Source organism: Embiotoca jacksoni, unplaced genomic scaffold, assembly GCF_022577435.1.
Source record: "Embiotoca jacksoni isolate LCO1_2020_lvr unplaced genomic scaffold, fEmbJac1.0.p SCAF_17, whole genome shotgun sequence".
Classification (NCBI taxonomy): Eukaryota; Metazoa; Chordata; class Actinopteri; family Embiotocidae; genus Embiotoca; species Embiotoca jacksoni.
The window spans coordinates 6572494-6587971 of record NW_027185307.1 but is presented as its reverse complement, the minus strand read 5'-3'; the positions used below and the strand labels follow the sequence as shown (position 1 = coordinate 6587971).

At 43.3% G+C, this 15478-nt stretch overlaps 2 protein-coding genes across 3 annotated transcripts in view; one reads left to right on the top strand and one right to left on the bottom strand.

The window, feature by feature from the left end:
* Nucleotides 1–4976, top strand: part of prkdc (protein kinase, DNA-activated, catalytic subunit) — a 33454-nt gene extending 28478 nt beyond the window's left edge. The window contains exons 77-86 of the mRNA XM_069151382.1: nucleotides 550–757; nucleotides 931–998; nucleotides 1635–1855; nucleotides 2074–2166; nucleotides 2489–2578; nucleotides 2776–2847; nucleotides 2944–3145; nucleotides 3393–3581; nucleotides 4125–4264; nucleotides 4597–4976. Of these exons, the coding sequence (XP_069007483.1) occupies nucleotides 550–757; nucleotides 931–998; nucleotides 1635–1855; nucleotides 2074–2166; nucleotides 2489–2578; nucleotides 2776–2847; nucleotides 2944–3145; nucleotides 3393–3581; nucleotides 4125–4264; nucleotides 4597–4801 (1488 nt within the window). The 3' untranslated portion in view covers nucleotides 4802–4976. The remainder of the gene's footprint in view (nucleotides 1–549; nucleotides 758–930; nucleotides 999–1634; nucleotides 1856–2073; nucleotides 2167–2488; nucleotides 2579–2775; nucleotides 2848–2943; nucleotides 3146–3392; nucleotides 3582–4124; nucleotides 4265–4596) is intronic.
* A 574-nt stretch (nucleotides 4977–5550) lies between these two features.
* Nucleotides 5551–15125, bottom strand: garem (GRB2 associated, regulator of MAPK1). Of its 2 annotated transcripts, none has more exons than XM_069151380.1 (6): nucleotides 14786–15125; nucleotides 13294–13434; nucleotides 12874–13004; nucleotides 11147–12349; nucleotides 9652–9806; nucleotides 5551–9524 (listed from the first exon to the last, which is right to left on the bottom strand). In XM_069151380.1, the coding sequence occupies exons 1-6, from the start codon at nucleotides 14904–14906 to the stop codon at nucleotides 8678–8680; spliced, it is 2598 nt and encodes an 865-aa protein (XP_069007481.1). In that variant the 5' UTR covers nucleotides 14907–15125; the 3' UTR covers nucleotides 5551–8677. The 2 variants fall into 2 exon arrangements, with proteins under 2 accessions (XP_069007481.1, XP_069007482.1); XM_069151381.1 differs by having other exon boundaries at nucleotides 5551–9521.
* Nucleotides 15126–15478: the final 353 nt, after the last annotated feature.

The following is a 15478-nucleotide window of genomic DNA, read 5'->3' as shown; positions in this document are numbered from 1 at the left end:
CATGACGGTTAGCTGCTGCTAGCTGAGAAGGCTAGTGCTCAGTGGATGTTTAGTTACTCTCAAATTCTTTCAATGGTGTTACATACGTCCACAAACTCTGGCAGAATCACTGCTTTAGATATTACACACTCATCTCATTACCATACATGTATAAATAAACTTCTTCATGTGATAGAAATAATTGTTACCTGGGAAAATAGATGAATGACTGTGTGTCAAAAATTATTAAAACAAATGGAAAACAAATTCAGTTACTGAGGAATGAATAGAAGATTTTTTATTATTATTATTTGAACTAAATCATGTAATTTAACTTAATTCTATGTATTTGCAATGTTATTTATTTAGTTAGTTATAGTTTTTTTTTTTTTTTAACAAACTTAGAATCTCGTTCTACATTTGGTAGTTGTGGGACTCAGTTATGACACCAGCAATAATAACAGTAGCAGTCAGTGAGAAAAGACTCGACTTCTGAAATTACTCAACAAGCTGCAGCTCCGAAGCCCCAAAGTTCAATGCCGCGCTGTTATTGTCTTGTTTAAATTGCAGAAATTTTCCAAAGATGTGGAGAAGCTGCTGGGATCTGACGGCAGCAAGCTGTTTGAGAAGAGGAAAGACAAATGTTTTGTCCAGTCGGTGAACCAGCTGGCTGCATCCATGCGTGGATTTCCGAAGGAGCCGGGGAACCTGAAGGAGTACTCGCCCTGGCTGAGTGGATTCAAAGCAGACGCTTTCAGCAACGAGCTGGAGATCCCAGGTCAGTCCGTAGAAATCCTGGTAACCAGAGCTCTTTGAATGACGAGTCTTCTGCCTGAACACTTGTGAGTTGTTTGTAGTTGCTGCCTTGAGTATTAATGACTCATCTCAGTCAACAAGAAACAACTATTATTCTGTTGCCTGATGATGCTGTTTTCTTTCCTCTTGTTGCAGGACAATACGACGGCAGATCTAAACCGTTACCAGAGTACCACGCCAAGATCACTGGCTTTGATGAAAGAGTAGGTTTTCGTCAACTTTCAGTGTAAAACAGGAGTCGGGGTTCCCGCTGGTCATGGGATTTATGAAATATCAGGGAATTATAAAAACTCTATTCCAGACATGGAAAGTCAAGCAATTTGATCATTTTTTTGGGGCCAAGTCATGGCATGTTATGAAATTATGTTCGTAGTATGTTTATATTTTAGTTGCCATTTATCAAAATGTCACAATTTTCCATGAAGTATTCTTCTACATACAGTAGAATTATTTAACTTGTTTCCTGATTGGTTTTATCTTCTTCCTGCTCATCAACAATCACGTCAGTCCAGATGTGCTTTTTCCTGTAGCTGCTAATAAAGGCAAACATGTCAGGAACGGAAAAAAAATCTACAGCTTTGGCTTACAAAACAACGACTTCAAAGATTGAGAAAAGCCAGATGTAAAGTTGTGGGAGGATTTTGTTTGATCAGCACAAAGGCGACTGTTTTTTAGTTCAATATAGGTCATGAAAATTCAACTTTTCTATCTGGCGAAGTGACTAAAAATGAAAGCGCCTGAGTGGCAACCCTGGTTGATGGTCTTTTATCGTCCTGTGTGTGAATGTAAAATCCCTTCAGGGGTTCACCAGGAAGTTAATACGTGTCTCCGCCCTGCAGGTGAAGGTGATGACTTCCATTCGTCGTCCCAAGCGTCTGATCATCCGCGGCGATGACGAGCAGGACCACCCCTTCCTGGTAAAAGGAGGCGAGGACCTCCGCCAGGACCAACGCATCGAGCAGCTGTTTGCCGTCATGAACATTCTGCTGAGTCATGACACGTCGTGCACAAACCGAGGACTGCAGCTCCGCACCTATCAAGTCATCCCTATAACCACCAGGTGAAGAGTGTCTCTGTCCTTTCAGTTAACATCACGCACGGGATCAAATTTGGTTCTATTTTCTTTCACAGCGACGTCTACTTCCCTCATTTACCAACATTATCTTATCTTATTATGTTTATTTTTACCTATTCTGCTCCACACTCATTATAGATTTTTTTTTTTTTTAAATGTAAGAATTTAAAAAAACCAAGAAACTGACTTCACTGTGTTCACAGAATCGGTCTCATTGAATGGATGGAAAATACGAGTACTCTGAAAGAGTTTGTGTACAACACGATGACTGAGGAGGAGCAGGAGAGGGCGAAGAGGTACGTTCACTGTTCACCGTAATACCTCTGGTGTCATGCCACTGTTCAGTGATGAAGATGAATTGTCATCTTCAGCGCTACAAACACCTGGCTGTACTATTTCAATAGATTTTTTTTTTTAAAGACTTTTAAATCATATTTTTTTCCAAGATACAAACTTTGAGCTTTGAGTTCTTTCAAAGGAAAAATATCCAAATATTGCTTTGCAGTCAGCAGTCAAAACAAGCAGTCTGATTACTTAATAAGTATTGTAATAAAAAAACATTGTATCACCTCAATACAATCTCAGTAATATTTCCATTTTGGTGTTTTTCTCTTCAAGCTGTGCTCTGGTCTACCAGAATTGGCTCTCAACCTTCAAACCTCCAAAATCCAGCATGGACGGTGTCCCTCTGTATGCTCAGGCTTACGAGTAAGTCTACCGAATTCTTGTCCATATAAAACTGGCTACAACCAGCCGTCATGACAACTGAGTTAAATGAACGTTATTGTGACGTGAAACCACGTGTTATGGTCTGTATTAAGATCAGGTGTTACCACAGAGGGAAAACATTTTTATCAGCTCTAAAACATCAGACAATCGTGACCTCACACTTTATTCTTCGGCAGGAAAGCCAAACGTGCCGGTACGGTCAGCAGCTTCCTGAAAGTACTGCAGCATGTTCCCAGTGACCTCCTCAAGTAAGTTTAAATAACTTTACAGCACAACTTCTCCTGGAGGGCAACACTTGCTATAAAACGTGTTCTTTCCTTCTTTTTTTGTTTTTCACTTTCCAGGAGAGCCTTTCTAAAGATGTGCAACAGCCCCGAGGCCTTCCTGTCGCTGCGCTCCCACTTCATCAGCTCTCACGCTCTGCTGTGTGTCAGCCACTGGATTCTGGGTATCGGAGACCGCCACCTCTCCAACTTCATGATCAACATGGAGACAGGAGGCATGATCGGCATTGACTTTGGTCATGCATTTGGTTCCGCCACACAGGTAAAATAATAAGGGATCACATTTATGTGGGTCACAAAGTAACTGTAAAACTATTATATGAAGGGGGAGATGATATATTCACAGAAACTATACAACAAATATCCTAAAAAAAAATCTGTTGACACGATGATTGCCATTGTATAAATGTAATATAAATCCTAACAGTAGATAATTAGATCGTTGGTAGATGATTCTGTCCCGTTGTATCAGTGTGAAGCAGGTTGTCCATCTCGTCTTTGTCTCCCAGTTCCTCCCCGTGCCCGAGCTCATGCCTTTCCGGCTGACTCCGCAGTTTGTGAATCTAATGCAACCTCTGAAGGAGTCCGGTTTGATCCAGGGCATCATGGTGCACTCGCTGCGAGCTTACAGGGCCGAGCCCGACCTCCTGCTCAACACCATGGATGTGTTCGTCAAGGAACCGTTGCTGGACTGGAAGGTAACCGTCGCTGCTGCTCGGGCTTCTCCTGACCAGAGAGACTCTGGACACTATTTTAAATGTCAGATGTAGACAGAGAAAGAAGCGCAGATCATCTGATCAGTATGTTCACACGTGAACTCGTTGCCCTCTTTGCAGCCTGTTCCTGATCTGATGAGGATCGGCCATTTACACGGAGCATGAGATCAAATAGATTCCATCTGCACTGTTACTGGAAGGAATGTAAATCAGACTTTGTGCAGTTTCAAGTTTTATAGGATGTTTATATTTATAGGATATATTTTCCAATGCAGACAGAACGTGCTGAGTTATTCATCATACTGTAAATCAAGATAGTATTGTTATATATATATATATATATATATGTGCTTGTGGTTAGTTTGTGGACTTGGTCACAGTATTGTATATTTTATTGTGTAAATTTTTTAATCCTTTAATCATATTTTGCTAATCTAATTTCTTTTCTTTTCTTTATGTAGTAAATAACTTGAGCCTGTTTTCAAACTTCACCACTAATGAATAAAAAAAAATTCTGTCACACAGAACTTTGAGGTGAAACAGCTGAAGAAAGGAGGCACGTGGACCGAGAGCGTCAACACCAAAGAAATCAACTGGTATCCTTTACAGAAGGTCAACTTTGCCAGAAGGAAACTAGAGGGAGCAAATCCAGCTGCTATAACCTGGTATGTAAACCGGTCCTACTGCGACAGGCCAGTCTGCTGTGGAGCATTTCTGTACTTTATACAGTAATTGTGTTTGACTGACATCAATATGGTGGAAAGTAATGTGAGGAAAGGCTTCAAAAAACGACCTTTGTGACACAATGATCACTTTTTATTGCAGAGATCTGTTATAGTTACTAATCTCCTGCTCATAATCTAAACTCTGCTTCACAAGCTTTTTTTTTTTTTTTTTTAATCCTTCTTGATACAATTAATTATCGGTTTAAAATAAAAAATGGTATTTGTTAAGTGTATTCAACTTGTGTGTGATCAGATGTTGTTTGTGTTGTCAGTGAGGAGCTGAAACTGGGCTTTGAGAAGGACAGAGCCTTCCCTGGGATGCAGTCCGTCGCCTTGGGAACCGAGGAGCACAACATCCGTGCGAAGCTTCCAGCCGCAGGCTTGTCAGTGGAGAAGCAGGTGGAGTGTCTGCTTGACCAGGCCACGGACCCCAACGTGCTGGGCCGAGTGTGGGGGGGCTGGGAGCCGTGGATCTGATGCTGCCGTGTTTCCGTGTTGTCATTCCCAATAATTCCAAAACAAATGTTTTTGTAGGCGCACAGATGTTTACTTGTTGGGGGAAAAGGTGGGTAAGGAAATTTGATGGCATGTTATTGTTGTTTTGACCCCTGTAATCTAAAATATCTTTTGTACTGGTTCAAAATAAACCGTGTTAAAACAAAGAGTTTGTACGACATCATTATCTATTCAAAAAGAAGAAATCAAAGTGAGACGTAACTGCATAAAAATGTACCGAAGTGTTTAGAAAGCAATACGGTCAATCTCCATTCATTCTCCATTCATTCATTTCTGATCAGTATAAAGTCAGAGGAACTTAAATTAATGGGATTTTTATAGATATGACTGAGGCACCATGTTTTTATTATTTTTTTTCCAGACGCAAATGTAATCAAAACTGTGACTTGCAGAAGTCTTCGAGCGTATAAAAGTTCTGCAGATAAAAGCAGAACTTGTTTTTACCTTTTGAACAGCGAGACCTGCTTGACGTGAGGCAGGAAACAGCTGCTGCGGTCTCACAAAAGCAGAACGGATGAAGCATGTCGTCACTCCCGAAACGCTTCAGATCTGATCTGTGATCTGCTGCTAAAACCCAACAAAGCTCCGCCTGCTCATTGGTCACTTTCATCATCCCAGTTTTGTGTGACACTTGTGAAACCAATCTGGGGAAATGTTGGAACTAACTGCTCATCTGAAATGTGAAAGGTCGTGAAGAACAAACACACAAACACCAGTTAATCCATTTTTAATAGATTATACAATCAAAAATAGGGAAACGAGTTAAATCGAAAGGTAACTTCAGAAGTCAAGATTTCAGTGATGCCGTCAAACTCGGTGTCACAGTCAGTTTATTTGCTGCCTTTTTGCATCGAAATGGCCACGACAGAAAATGTTCAGACCGCCTGACGGTGGTGGATTAGTGGGAGTGGGCCGTTCGTCGTCTAGTGTTCACAGTTCATATCTCAGAATTATTCAAGTAAATGATGGAAGAAGTCCTTTGGCATGCACAGTTCTCAGAAATGAACACTGCGGCAATTTCAATACACGTAATACTCTCGTTGCCTTTCACTGCTTCGTCGTTCCTTCCCACGGCCTCTTCGGGCATCAACTGCCACATAATGATAGTTTCCAGAGACACGGGCCATCCCTCATTTAAAAACTATTGATTTTGCGACAGAGTTGTGAGGAAATCTGGAAAATTACCTCAATGTTAATATAATTTTTTTTTGGTCGATGTAGTGTGTAAATGCCCCAAAAAGAACCCACATTTTACAGAATAAAAATATTTGAACATAAGCTTCTTTTTTTTTTCTCAATAAAAAATAACCTCAACATTAGTAATCATTTTCTTAAAAAAAAAAAAAAAAAAAAAAAAAAAAAAAAACAACTTGCATTTACATACAAAATAAAAAATATCAAGTAAAATATGTAACACCCCCTCAGCACAAAGTATCAGGAGGGAAACCATCTGTTGGAGGAGAGACCAGAGCCGCTGGATAATCTGCACATAAATACATCGATCCAGAACGAAGGGGACAGAAAAAAACGTTTGTTACCGACACAAACACGTTTCATTATAGCACAACGCGCCTCTGAGGGTCTGTGGGGGGGGGGGACGCAGACCGGAGAGGACGTACTTAGTCTGAGCTGTTCGACTGAATAGCTTTTCATGGCGACAGACAAAATAAAAAAAAGAGTGAAATCGTATTAAATATTTTAAGGTCTGTGGGTTAAGGCGCGTTAGAGGACACGTACGATACAAACGATGAGAACTAAGAACAAGTAGTACCATTGCATTATGGGTGAGGGGGGGGAGGGGGGGGGAGACGTAGTGCATTCACTCTCTAAATAGACACTCTTTTATAGGTTTGTATTTAACGACCTTAACTGTAATTACTTCAATTGAAATCTACCAAAGTGCATGATGCGTGAGGAGCGGGTCCGTTACCTCCGTGGTAGTTTTTCCGTTAGACGTCGAGAGGAGAGTCGCCCACTCTGAATAAAACCTCCGGTTCTGTTGAACTTTTTTTTAGATTTTAGGTTGAAGAATTAAAAAAAAAAAAAAAAAAAAAAAAAAAAAAAAAAAAAAAAAAAAAAAAAAAAAAAAAAAAAGGCATCAAATAGAAATTAGAAGTTGCGTGAGAAGTGTTCTCGTCACGTCTGGTTGCTCTTTAGAGATGATAATCATCCGATTTGGCTTCTTGTTATCGGCGTGGTTCCTTTAAGTCAAGTATAATACAGATGCGATTTCTGATGGCCGTCAAAGTCCAGTTGGTTTAAGTTCGTGCAACAACTGGTGTTGAGGCGTCACTCTCACCTGGTATCAGACCGATGTGCAGACGACCCCTGGTCCTGAAGCTGCTCTTCTCGTTTGTTTGTTTTGTCCCTTGTTGTTTGTCCCAGTAATGCCACAGCTCACCTCGTCTTTCTCTGCATGTCGTTTTGTAAGGAGCTGGACATCAGCCTGACACCACGCGCTCAGGGACCAGGTTCGTGGCATTTACCAATTCTTGCCGTTTCAAAATGTAAAGAGTGTTTAAGCTTACGGCTGACGGCGAGTTAAAGCGGGAGATTTTTAAAAGGACGCGGGAAAGAGGTGCGATCGAATCCGCTGGGAATCTTGAAGCGCGTCGAGCACCGTCGACTGTCTGAGCTCGAGCTCCTCCGCGGTTTCAAAAAGGTGATCCTTCAGCTTCAACCTGGTTTGGGGGAACAGAAAGAAGTCGCGCGTGGCCGAATCCAGCGAACACGAGCGGTCGTGTTTTCAGCGCCGTGAGCGTCACGAGGCCGTCGAGTGGCATCGCAGCACAGTTCGGCTCGTTTGCATTGAATTTTGTTTCCCCGCAGACGCCTCAGGAGGGTCACAGTGGGTAGTAAGCTTATGTGGGAATTGTTGAATTGTTGGGTTTCTCTGTATAATGTTGTAAAGTTCTGCTGTAAGGACCTTAATGTGTTAAGTGCCGTGAAATAACCTCTGTTGTGATTTGGCGCTATATTAATCAAATTGAATTGAATTAATTCGACCCCGGGGGACAAATTCCAGTGCACAACACGGCAAATGTCCAAAAGCATCGTGGTTGAGCTCTTTGACCTGACGCTCCTTCTTCGGTCTCAGAGAGACTTTCTGTCATCGAAGGCACCGAAGACCAGCGGTCACAACAACGCATGAAACCCGCCGTGCTTTTGGATCGCACCTTGTCGTATCTTAGTAGGTGTCGGCAGGAGCTCGGTTTGGACTTCATTCATTCCAGTAGTGAGTTTAAACTGTCTGGATTCATGTTTAGAAAGGCCTTGAAGCATTTTCTGTCGCTTCCCTGACTTCAAGAAAACCCTGAATGCATCCCATAATGATCTAAAAACAGAGTCCCTCACAGGACACATTTAAACAGCATGTTTTGGATGTAAGCTTGTCGTTCAAATTACTTTACAAATTAAAAAAGCACTTCTTTTTTTTTTTTATCTCACGAAGAACAGACAAAGTTCTGTTCAAGCCGACCTCTAAATGATGTTTTTGTGTCTTCGTGTTCTCAACATCACCGTTGATTTCCTTTAAATTTGTTGACTTCAGCCAGGATGTGTGTGATGACATGAACACCAGGAGGATGTGGACGAAAAGTAGTCGACATGGAAATGTCTTCGTCAAAGTGCCAAATGGTTCCATTCAGTGAGCGAGTAGCCGTCACAGACTTTAAGCGTGCCGGGACATGTTCCCCAGCTTTCACCCCCTCAATGTAGTAACAAGGAAACGAGTTCATATAATACAAAAAGAAACTCTTTGTGGCTGGATGTGCATAGCATATATACTGAAGGCATGTCTTCCTCTGCTTTACAGCAGGATGTAGTGTCGTATACTGTTTATATCTTGGGTCTCCAGCCGTTTATGAACTGCACGAGTTTCTTTACCTGCAGTTTGCTCAGCTGGAAGTCCTCCGACAAGATCTCCTCGGTGAGCTGCAGCAGCAGATTCCCGTCGATCTTCTCCGACACGAAAAGAGAAACGACGTCGTCGGGCAGGCCGATAAACTTCAGAGACTTGGACACCTCTTCGATGGAAATGCCGGCCAGGCTGGACGGCGGCTGCCACGCCGCCGCGGGACAAGAAGACGGACAGTCGAGAGGTAATGAGTTCGAGATGGAGTAGATCTCCTTTGCGTCCTGCTCGTGGGGACTCGGTGAGGACGTTTCCTGCGTGCCGTCGCAGACCGACAGGAAATCGGCGCACTTCTTAATGGCGCCGGATTTGGGTGTCCTCGGTGGCAGGATGGGGCACGAGAGGCTCTGCTTGGTGTTCGACTCTTCTATCGGTTTGTCTCTGTACATTTCGGAGTTGTAACTTGCAGATTTGGTGGCGAAGTGGTTCAGAGAAGCTTTCTGCAGGCTGAAGTCGTCGTCGCCGCGGCGCTCTCGGCCGTCGAAGTCGACGAGGCTGGACGTGCAGGTTTTGGCGGCGCTCAAGGATCTCTTCCTCGGGTAACTGTAGTAACTCCGACAGCCGGATGGGAGGAACTCGTCGGCGCAGCGCGACTCTCCTCCGCTGAAGTTATTGGGCCAAGACAGCCGGGAGGACACGACGTCCGACAGCAGGCTGGCGGTGGGCGAAGAGGCGGTCGGCTCGGTGCTGTTGGATTTACCCCAGTTACAAAGGTAGCACGCGTGGCTTTGCTCTTGTGGGTCGGCTCCTTCTTGCTCACATGCTCCGCTACTGACGGAGAGAGGAAAAAAACAACAGGAGTTTAATTTGTAGCTTCCTCATACAGATCACGTGATGTTAGGATGTGGGGAAAGAAAACCATCTGGGTTAAGGAGTCCCAGTGCGCTCCAACTCTTACATGTTATGGAGCCCGGAGGAATAGTACGAGAGGGTCGGACTCGGAGACCGAGTGTCCTGCTGCCGCGGCTTCGACGGGACGGGCAGCGACGGCATCTGTTTCAGACTTCGAGGAGGGATTGGAGGTGCGTTCAAAAGACGACATTCTTCCTTCACCTGGGATGAAAACGACACGACTTTGAAACAGACAGCAAACTCTGTAAATCTGGACGTGTTCGAGGCTGCTTCGAGGTTCTCGTGAAATCAGAGCTCACTTTTGATGCATTACTCATTCAAAGTCTTTACAACGACCTCTCGATAGAGGAGTTTTATTGGTGGTGACGAAGTTTACGTGGATTCAGAGATGAACAACGGCTGCGCGCCATCTCGTTTCATTGATAACAGCCTCACTGTCTTCACACCGTGTTGAAGTTACAAATGAAACGCTCCACTGCCGCTTCACATTAAAAGCCTTCAAAAAAACACAAAAAAAACAAAAAACTAAATGTGGTTGTTGCCATGGTTATGTGACCATTTATTAAGAACTCTAAATAAGTCGATGGTCATCTGTGGTATTGTTTTGGTCAGCCTATTTGTCAGTTTTACAAGGGAGAGTTGAGATGAGAGCAGCAGGTCAAACCATTTTACTGTGTCCGGCTGACGTGTGGAGAATTAACTGTACTGTGTGCTGCAGGAAATCTGATCTTCAGCCAAAATTAATTACTGAGAGCTTTCTTAAAATTGTGATTTTTGTTGTTGTTGCTTGTTTGTTTGTTTGCACTGTAAACAGTTTTCAACGTTGTACTTTGGACAAAGCTGTCACGAGGGCTCGCTATTGTCCAAAATTATTGGATACTGATACCGATACCTTGACTTTAATACCAGTTCCTGAACCATATTTCTTTTAACGATCCACTTTAACAAAAAGAAAATTATAAGAAGCATTACAGTACAAATGTTCCATTTTCAGGTAGTTTTGAGACGCAAAGTGTAACATGGGTCGTTTTCTGTAACTACACTGAACGCCCTAAACGCCTCACATGCAAACTATTAAAAGATGCTACAATTTACATATTTCCCATAAAACCCTCATTTATAGACTATAGATAGAAGCTACAGTTTACAGATGGGCCCAATACACCTAATATGCAGGCTGATGGTAGACGCCAGCAAGCTGCTTGTAGTTACCGATGTACGCAACTTAGACAGATGTGTTGCAAATCATTTTGAAAAGACTGAAATAGGGTGTTGTAATGTAAGACTGACGTCAGTCGAAACCACACTGGTGAAGTCTGTATGAGAAATGATGTAGAGGCTCACAGACACTGATGACATTCACTCCTGCGGAAATGCAGCAAAAGTTATGGCTTTTAAAACCGGAACATGTTCATGTGGACGAAAGGCCAGGAATCCAAATTTGGTAAACGACTGACAAGTTATTTTTCAACACTTCACAATATTGAACCGGGCCTGAAAACGTAACTATTAAAAGTTGAAATGTGACAGGTTGGACTCACAGCTTCAGACTTGGGTGGGACTGGTGGCGGAGTAAGCGGCGCCTCTGAACCGGGTATGGCACCGAGAGGACACGTGACCGGGTGGGACGGGGCAGCTGTTGTAGCGCAGCCGTTGTTGACGCCGCGGATTCCTTCGTTGGAAGAGGATTTTGGGATGTGACCTCTCAAGTGGTCCAACCACAGCTCCTCATAGGGGACGTCCAGCTTGTTGAGGGCCGGCGGCTGGTTCGTGCTCTCCGACAGCTCGGGGAAAAAGTGCTCGCTCTCTCCGGATTCTGAAGGGTTGCTGTCAGACGGCAGAAGAGCCCAATCTCCACAGAGGGTCATGCAGCCCTGCAGGTTGACTTCACTGTTGCCGTGCAGGTTGCTGCCGTACACGCACACGGACAGCCGGTGGAACGACTGGGTGAGTTCGTCTCGGGCGTAAGTTAAAGAGCTGGGAATCTGCATGTGGCTGGGACACCCGTTGGAGCTGCTGCTGCCTCCGCTGCTCCCGCTGCAGCTGCCGTTGCCACAGCTTTTCTTGGGACTCTTGCCGTCGTCGCTCCAGTCCGTCCGCACGTCCCGGACGGCGCGAGAATAGTCGTCTATGTCAAACTGCTCCTGGCAGAAGGAGAACCAGCGGTGTACCATGGTGTCGAGCCACAACTCCCCCAGCAGCATCTCCTCCGGAACGATAAACCTCGGCATGGCCATGTGGAAAGGGAAGTGGACGGGGATAATTTTGTTGCTTCGCAAGATGCAGCACACGACCACCGTCTTCGTCTGAATGTTCACTAGTTTGTAGCGGTGTCCCTCCCGGATGAGGTGGAGGTCGTGCTGGTTGCGGGGCGGGCTGCTGGGTACCGTGACGTTGACGGGCAGGCGGGTTTTCTCCACGATGTTCCGGATGGTGTGCTCGCCGTCCTGCATCTGAAGCTCCAGCGGACTGCAGGTGCTGAACCTGCCTTTGCACTGGAACGGCAGGCTGATGCTCTCGTTGGTGCGGTGGTTCATGCAAATCAAACAGGGCATCTTGCCCCGGCCGATCTTGCTGATGGAGTTCAGCTTCCCGATCTTCTTAAAGATGGTGTTGAATCTTGACTTTTCTTTGGAGCTCTTGGCGTAGAGGATCTCAGCCTGGCCCATTAATGTCAGCTCATCGCCGGTGCTCAGTGTGATGTTGTAAACTTCTGTGTCTTCGTTGCTTTCCCCTGAAGCCATCTGCCAAAAGACGACATTAGTAAAAACCCTGGTAGTCCACAAACAAACAGATAGGAGTTAGTATATTATAGGAATGGACATTTCAAACAAAAATATTATTTAATATTCACTGGGAACTACTTGACAAGTATTTCGAACACCCTCCCAACAACGCATTGTAAAAACCAGGGAGACTATTTTTAAGACGAGACGAAAGTCAAATAAACTATTAGATTTAATTTTTTTTTTATTAATAACCAATTACAAATTCTAAAATCATGACCCATCCCTTGTACATTATCATTTGCTGAAATTAACACATACATCATGTAAATAATAAAGTAAGTGAACACATAAGAATACGAGTCAAAGCAACAGGTATTTAATAACATGAGGACACCCAGTTTACGCTGTCTGAAGAGCCTTAACTCAGCTTTAACTGGGAATGTGAATATATTCTTTGTGATGTCAGAGCTGGGAGTCAATAGTTTTACAGGGTTTAATAACATGGTATCATTTAGAATAATCTTTTTTTTTTAATGTACCTTAACATTGAACGTGATTTCTTCCATGACGTACACCCTCTCAGGGAAAGCTTTGGCCACCTCTTCCACACTGTTGAAGTACTGCACCGGCTCCTTGACATCTCTGTCCTGCTCCAGCAGCTTGAACTGACCTGAAGTAGGAAAAAGACACACCGAGCCGGCAATGAGTGACCAATATCGGCAACACATCCTCCACTGCATTGTGACACTTCCAGGGTTCGCCACATATCAACCTGGAGAAATCATTGTTGATTCTGACAGGAAATCATTTGTTTTATAGAGCTGCGTGCTCCGTGTCAAAATGAATTTTTAACAACAATAAAAACTTGCACATCACGTTATGCTCTCGTGAATAATGATTAAATACAGACAAAGAGCCGTCATCAAAAGACAGTAACAATATCAGTGTCTGTGTCTCACCTTCATAGTGAACTGGGATCTCTATTTTGGGCCCTATGACATAGTGTCCCTCCTCCAGACTGTGAGCAGTGATGGTCGTCCACTGACGGCAGGAATGAATCAAGAGGTAGTCATTGTCTCTGAGCCCTTCAACCAGCTGACCTGCAGGGACGACGATAACAACACCGTTGGCAAAGCAGAACATCGTAGCTTTTGTACTTTTGACTTAACTGTCGAGTAACAGATAAAACCTCCTGTGACACAACTTGCAAAAAGTAAGATGCCTTTTATTAAGTTTAGAGAGGGGGACAAATCTGGAGTTTACATTTTTTTTTGCCTTTTAATGTGGTTAATTAGCCTGATTAGACATATAAATATGACTGTCTTAAATGTGGGTCATGAAATCCCTTTAACGAACCACAACGACCTCGTATAATAGGCCAAATCATTAAATGACATTATGAGGAATACTACGAAGACTGTTTCCTTTTTTTTATACTACTGTATTTGTGCGCTTTACAGGCCTCTCCACTTAATTGAAGGTATTGGATTACTGAGCACACTCAAGCCACTGTCCTCCATGGACAGTGGCTAATGCCCTAATCCATACCACTAGGGGGGAAAAAAAGCATGCACTAATCATTGAAAACACAGGACACCACTATAATCCTGAACAGCACTTAGCACAACGTGACCAGTGATGGGAACAAATCGAAAAATATATATATATCGTTGCCATCATAAAGACTTTATCTGAAAGCACATGCTGCAATCAACACGCTTAAAGTCAGGACACACCTGAGAGGTAAAACTGCAGAACAGATAAGTTTCCTCAGACAATAATACAGGAACGATGTTTCAATTAAACAATTAAGTTCACTACTGAGTGATGTGATTGAGGTTCAAACTTATCCTGCAGCTCTGCCTTTGTTCTCTCTTTTTTTTTTACGTTATTATAATCTTAAGACATATGAAAACTGACTGTTGACTTTTTAAAGATCTCACAGAAAGTGATGCATTACTGCAGATTAAACTAACTGATCATATTAAATTAGTAACTGTGGTAATAAAACACACATTAACGCGGCAGTCACAGAAACAGTAAAACTGCATCGGATGAAGTTTCACTTCCAACACTTTAAGTACATTTTACAGATAACATTTACATACTTTTACCAACTCCAAGTTTTGAATGCAGTACTTTGACTTCTCGTGCAGTATTTTCAGAGTAAATTATTTGTACTTTTACTTCAGTGAAGGATCTAAATACTTTGTTGTTGTGTTGTTGTTGTTTTCCTCCACTGCAGTTTCACTTCGTGTTTATTTGGTTCAACCTGCACGAAGCAGCAGCAGGTGCAAACCTCGTGTCGTAAACAACAACTTTAGTTGAGAGAAGTCAACAAAAACACTTTCAAACATCTGTTTACTTTGCTGCTGACGAGCAGCTTAGCTGGTCGATAGCTTTAAAAAAAACAATGGCGGGGGGTGGAGGGGGGTGGGAAAAGTGACTAACCGTTATCCAGCTTGACAATTTGAGGCAACTTGTAAGCGCTGACGAGTTGATCTAACAGCAACGACGTCGTGCTCCACGTAACATCTTTTAAATTGTTGTACAACATTGTTCCGAGGTCCATTTTTGCTAGCTCGCATTAGCCCCGCTGGAGAGCTAGCTGTGTGTCAACGCGGTCACAAAAGGCGACAAGTGAGCAAAACCGACTAAAATGACGCAGCGACTCTCCGTCGACCACTTCATGTCACCCGGCACATATTTGTTCCTTTTCATGAAGCCTCCGTGTCGTGCAGGTCCGTCGTGGTCCGGTAACGCTGCACAGACATGTTTGTTTAGCTCGCGACGGGCTGCATCAAATACCGGAAATACGTAACTTTCTCTTTCAAAATAAGAGCATTTGTTTTGGTTAAAGAAAGAATTTTGGATGAACGATACGCCAACAAAACAACAACAACAAAAAACTATTATTGTTGCTGTGTGATGTTGTTTACTTCTTTTTGGAATACAGAGTAAGATATTTTGTGCAAGCGTGGATGTAATTAGCTATTTAGAGATCAATGGCTGGTCACGAGAGGTGTATTTTTAAAAGTACGTACCGGAAGTTGTAGTTTTGTGTAAAGTTGGGCACTGTTGCTTCTGACAACTTAAAGACAAGACAGAATAAAGAGTTATTCCAAAGTAAAAAATTGTACCTGG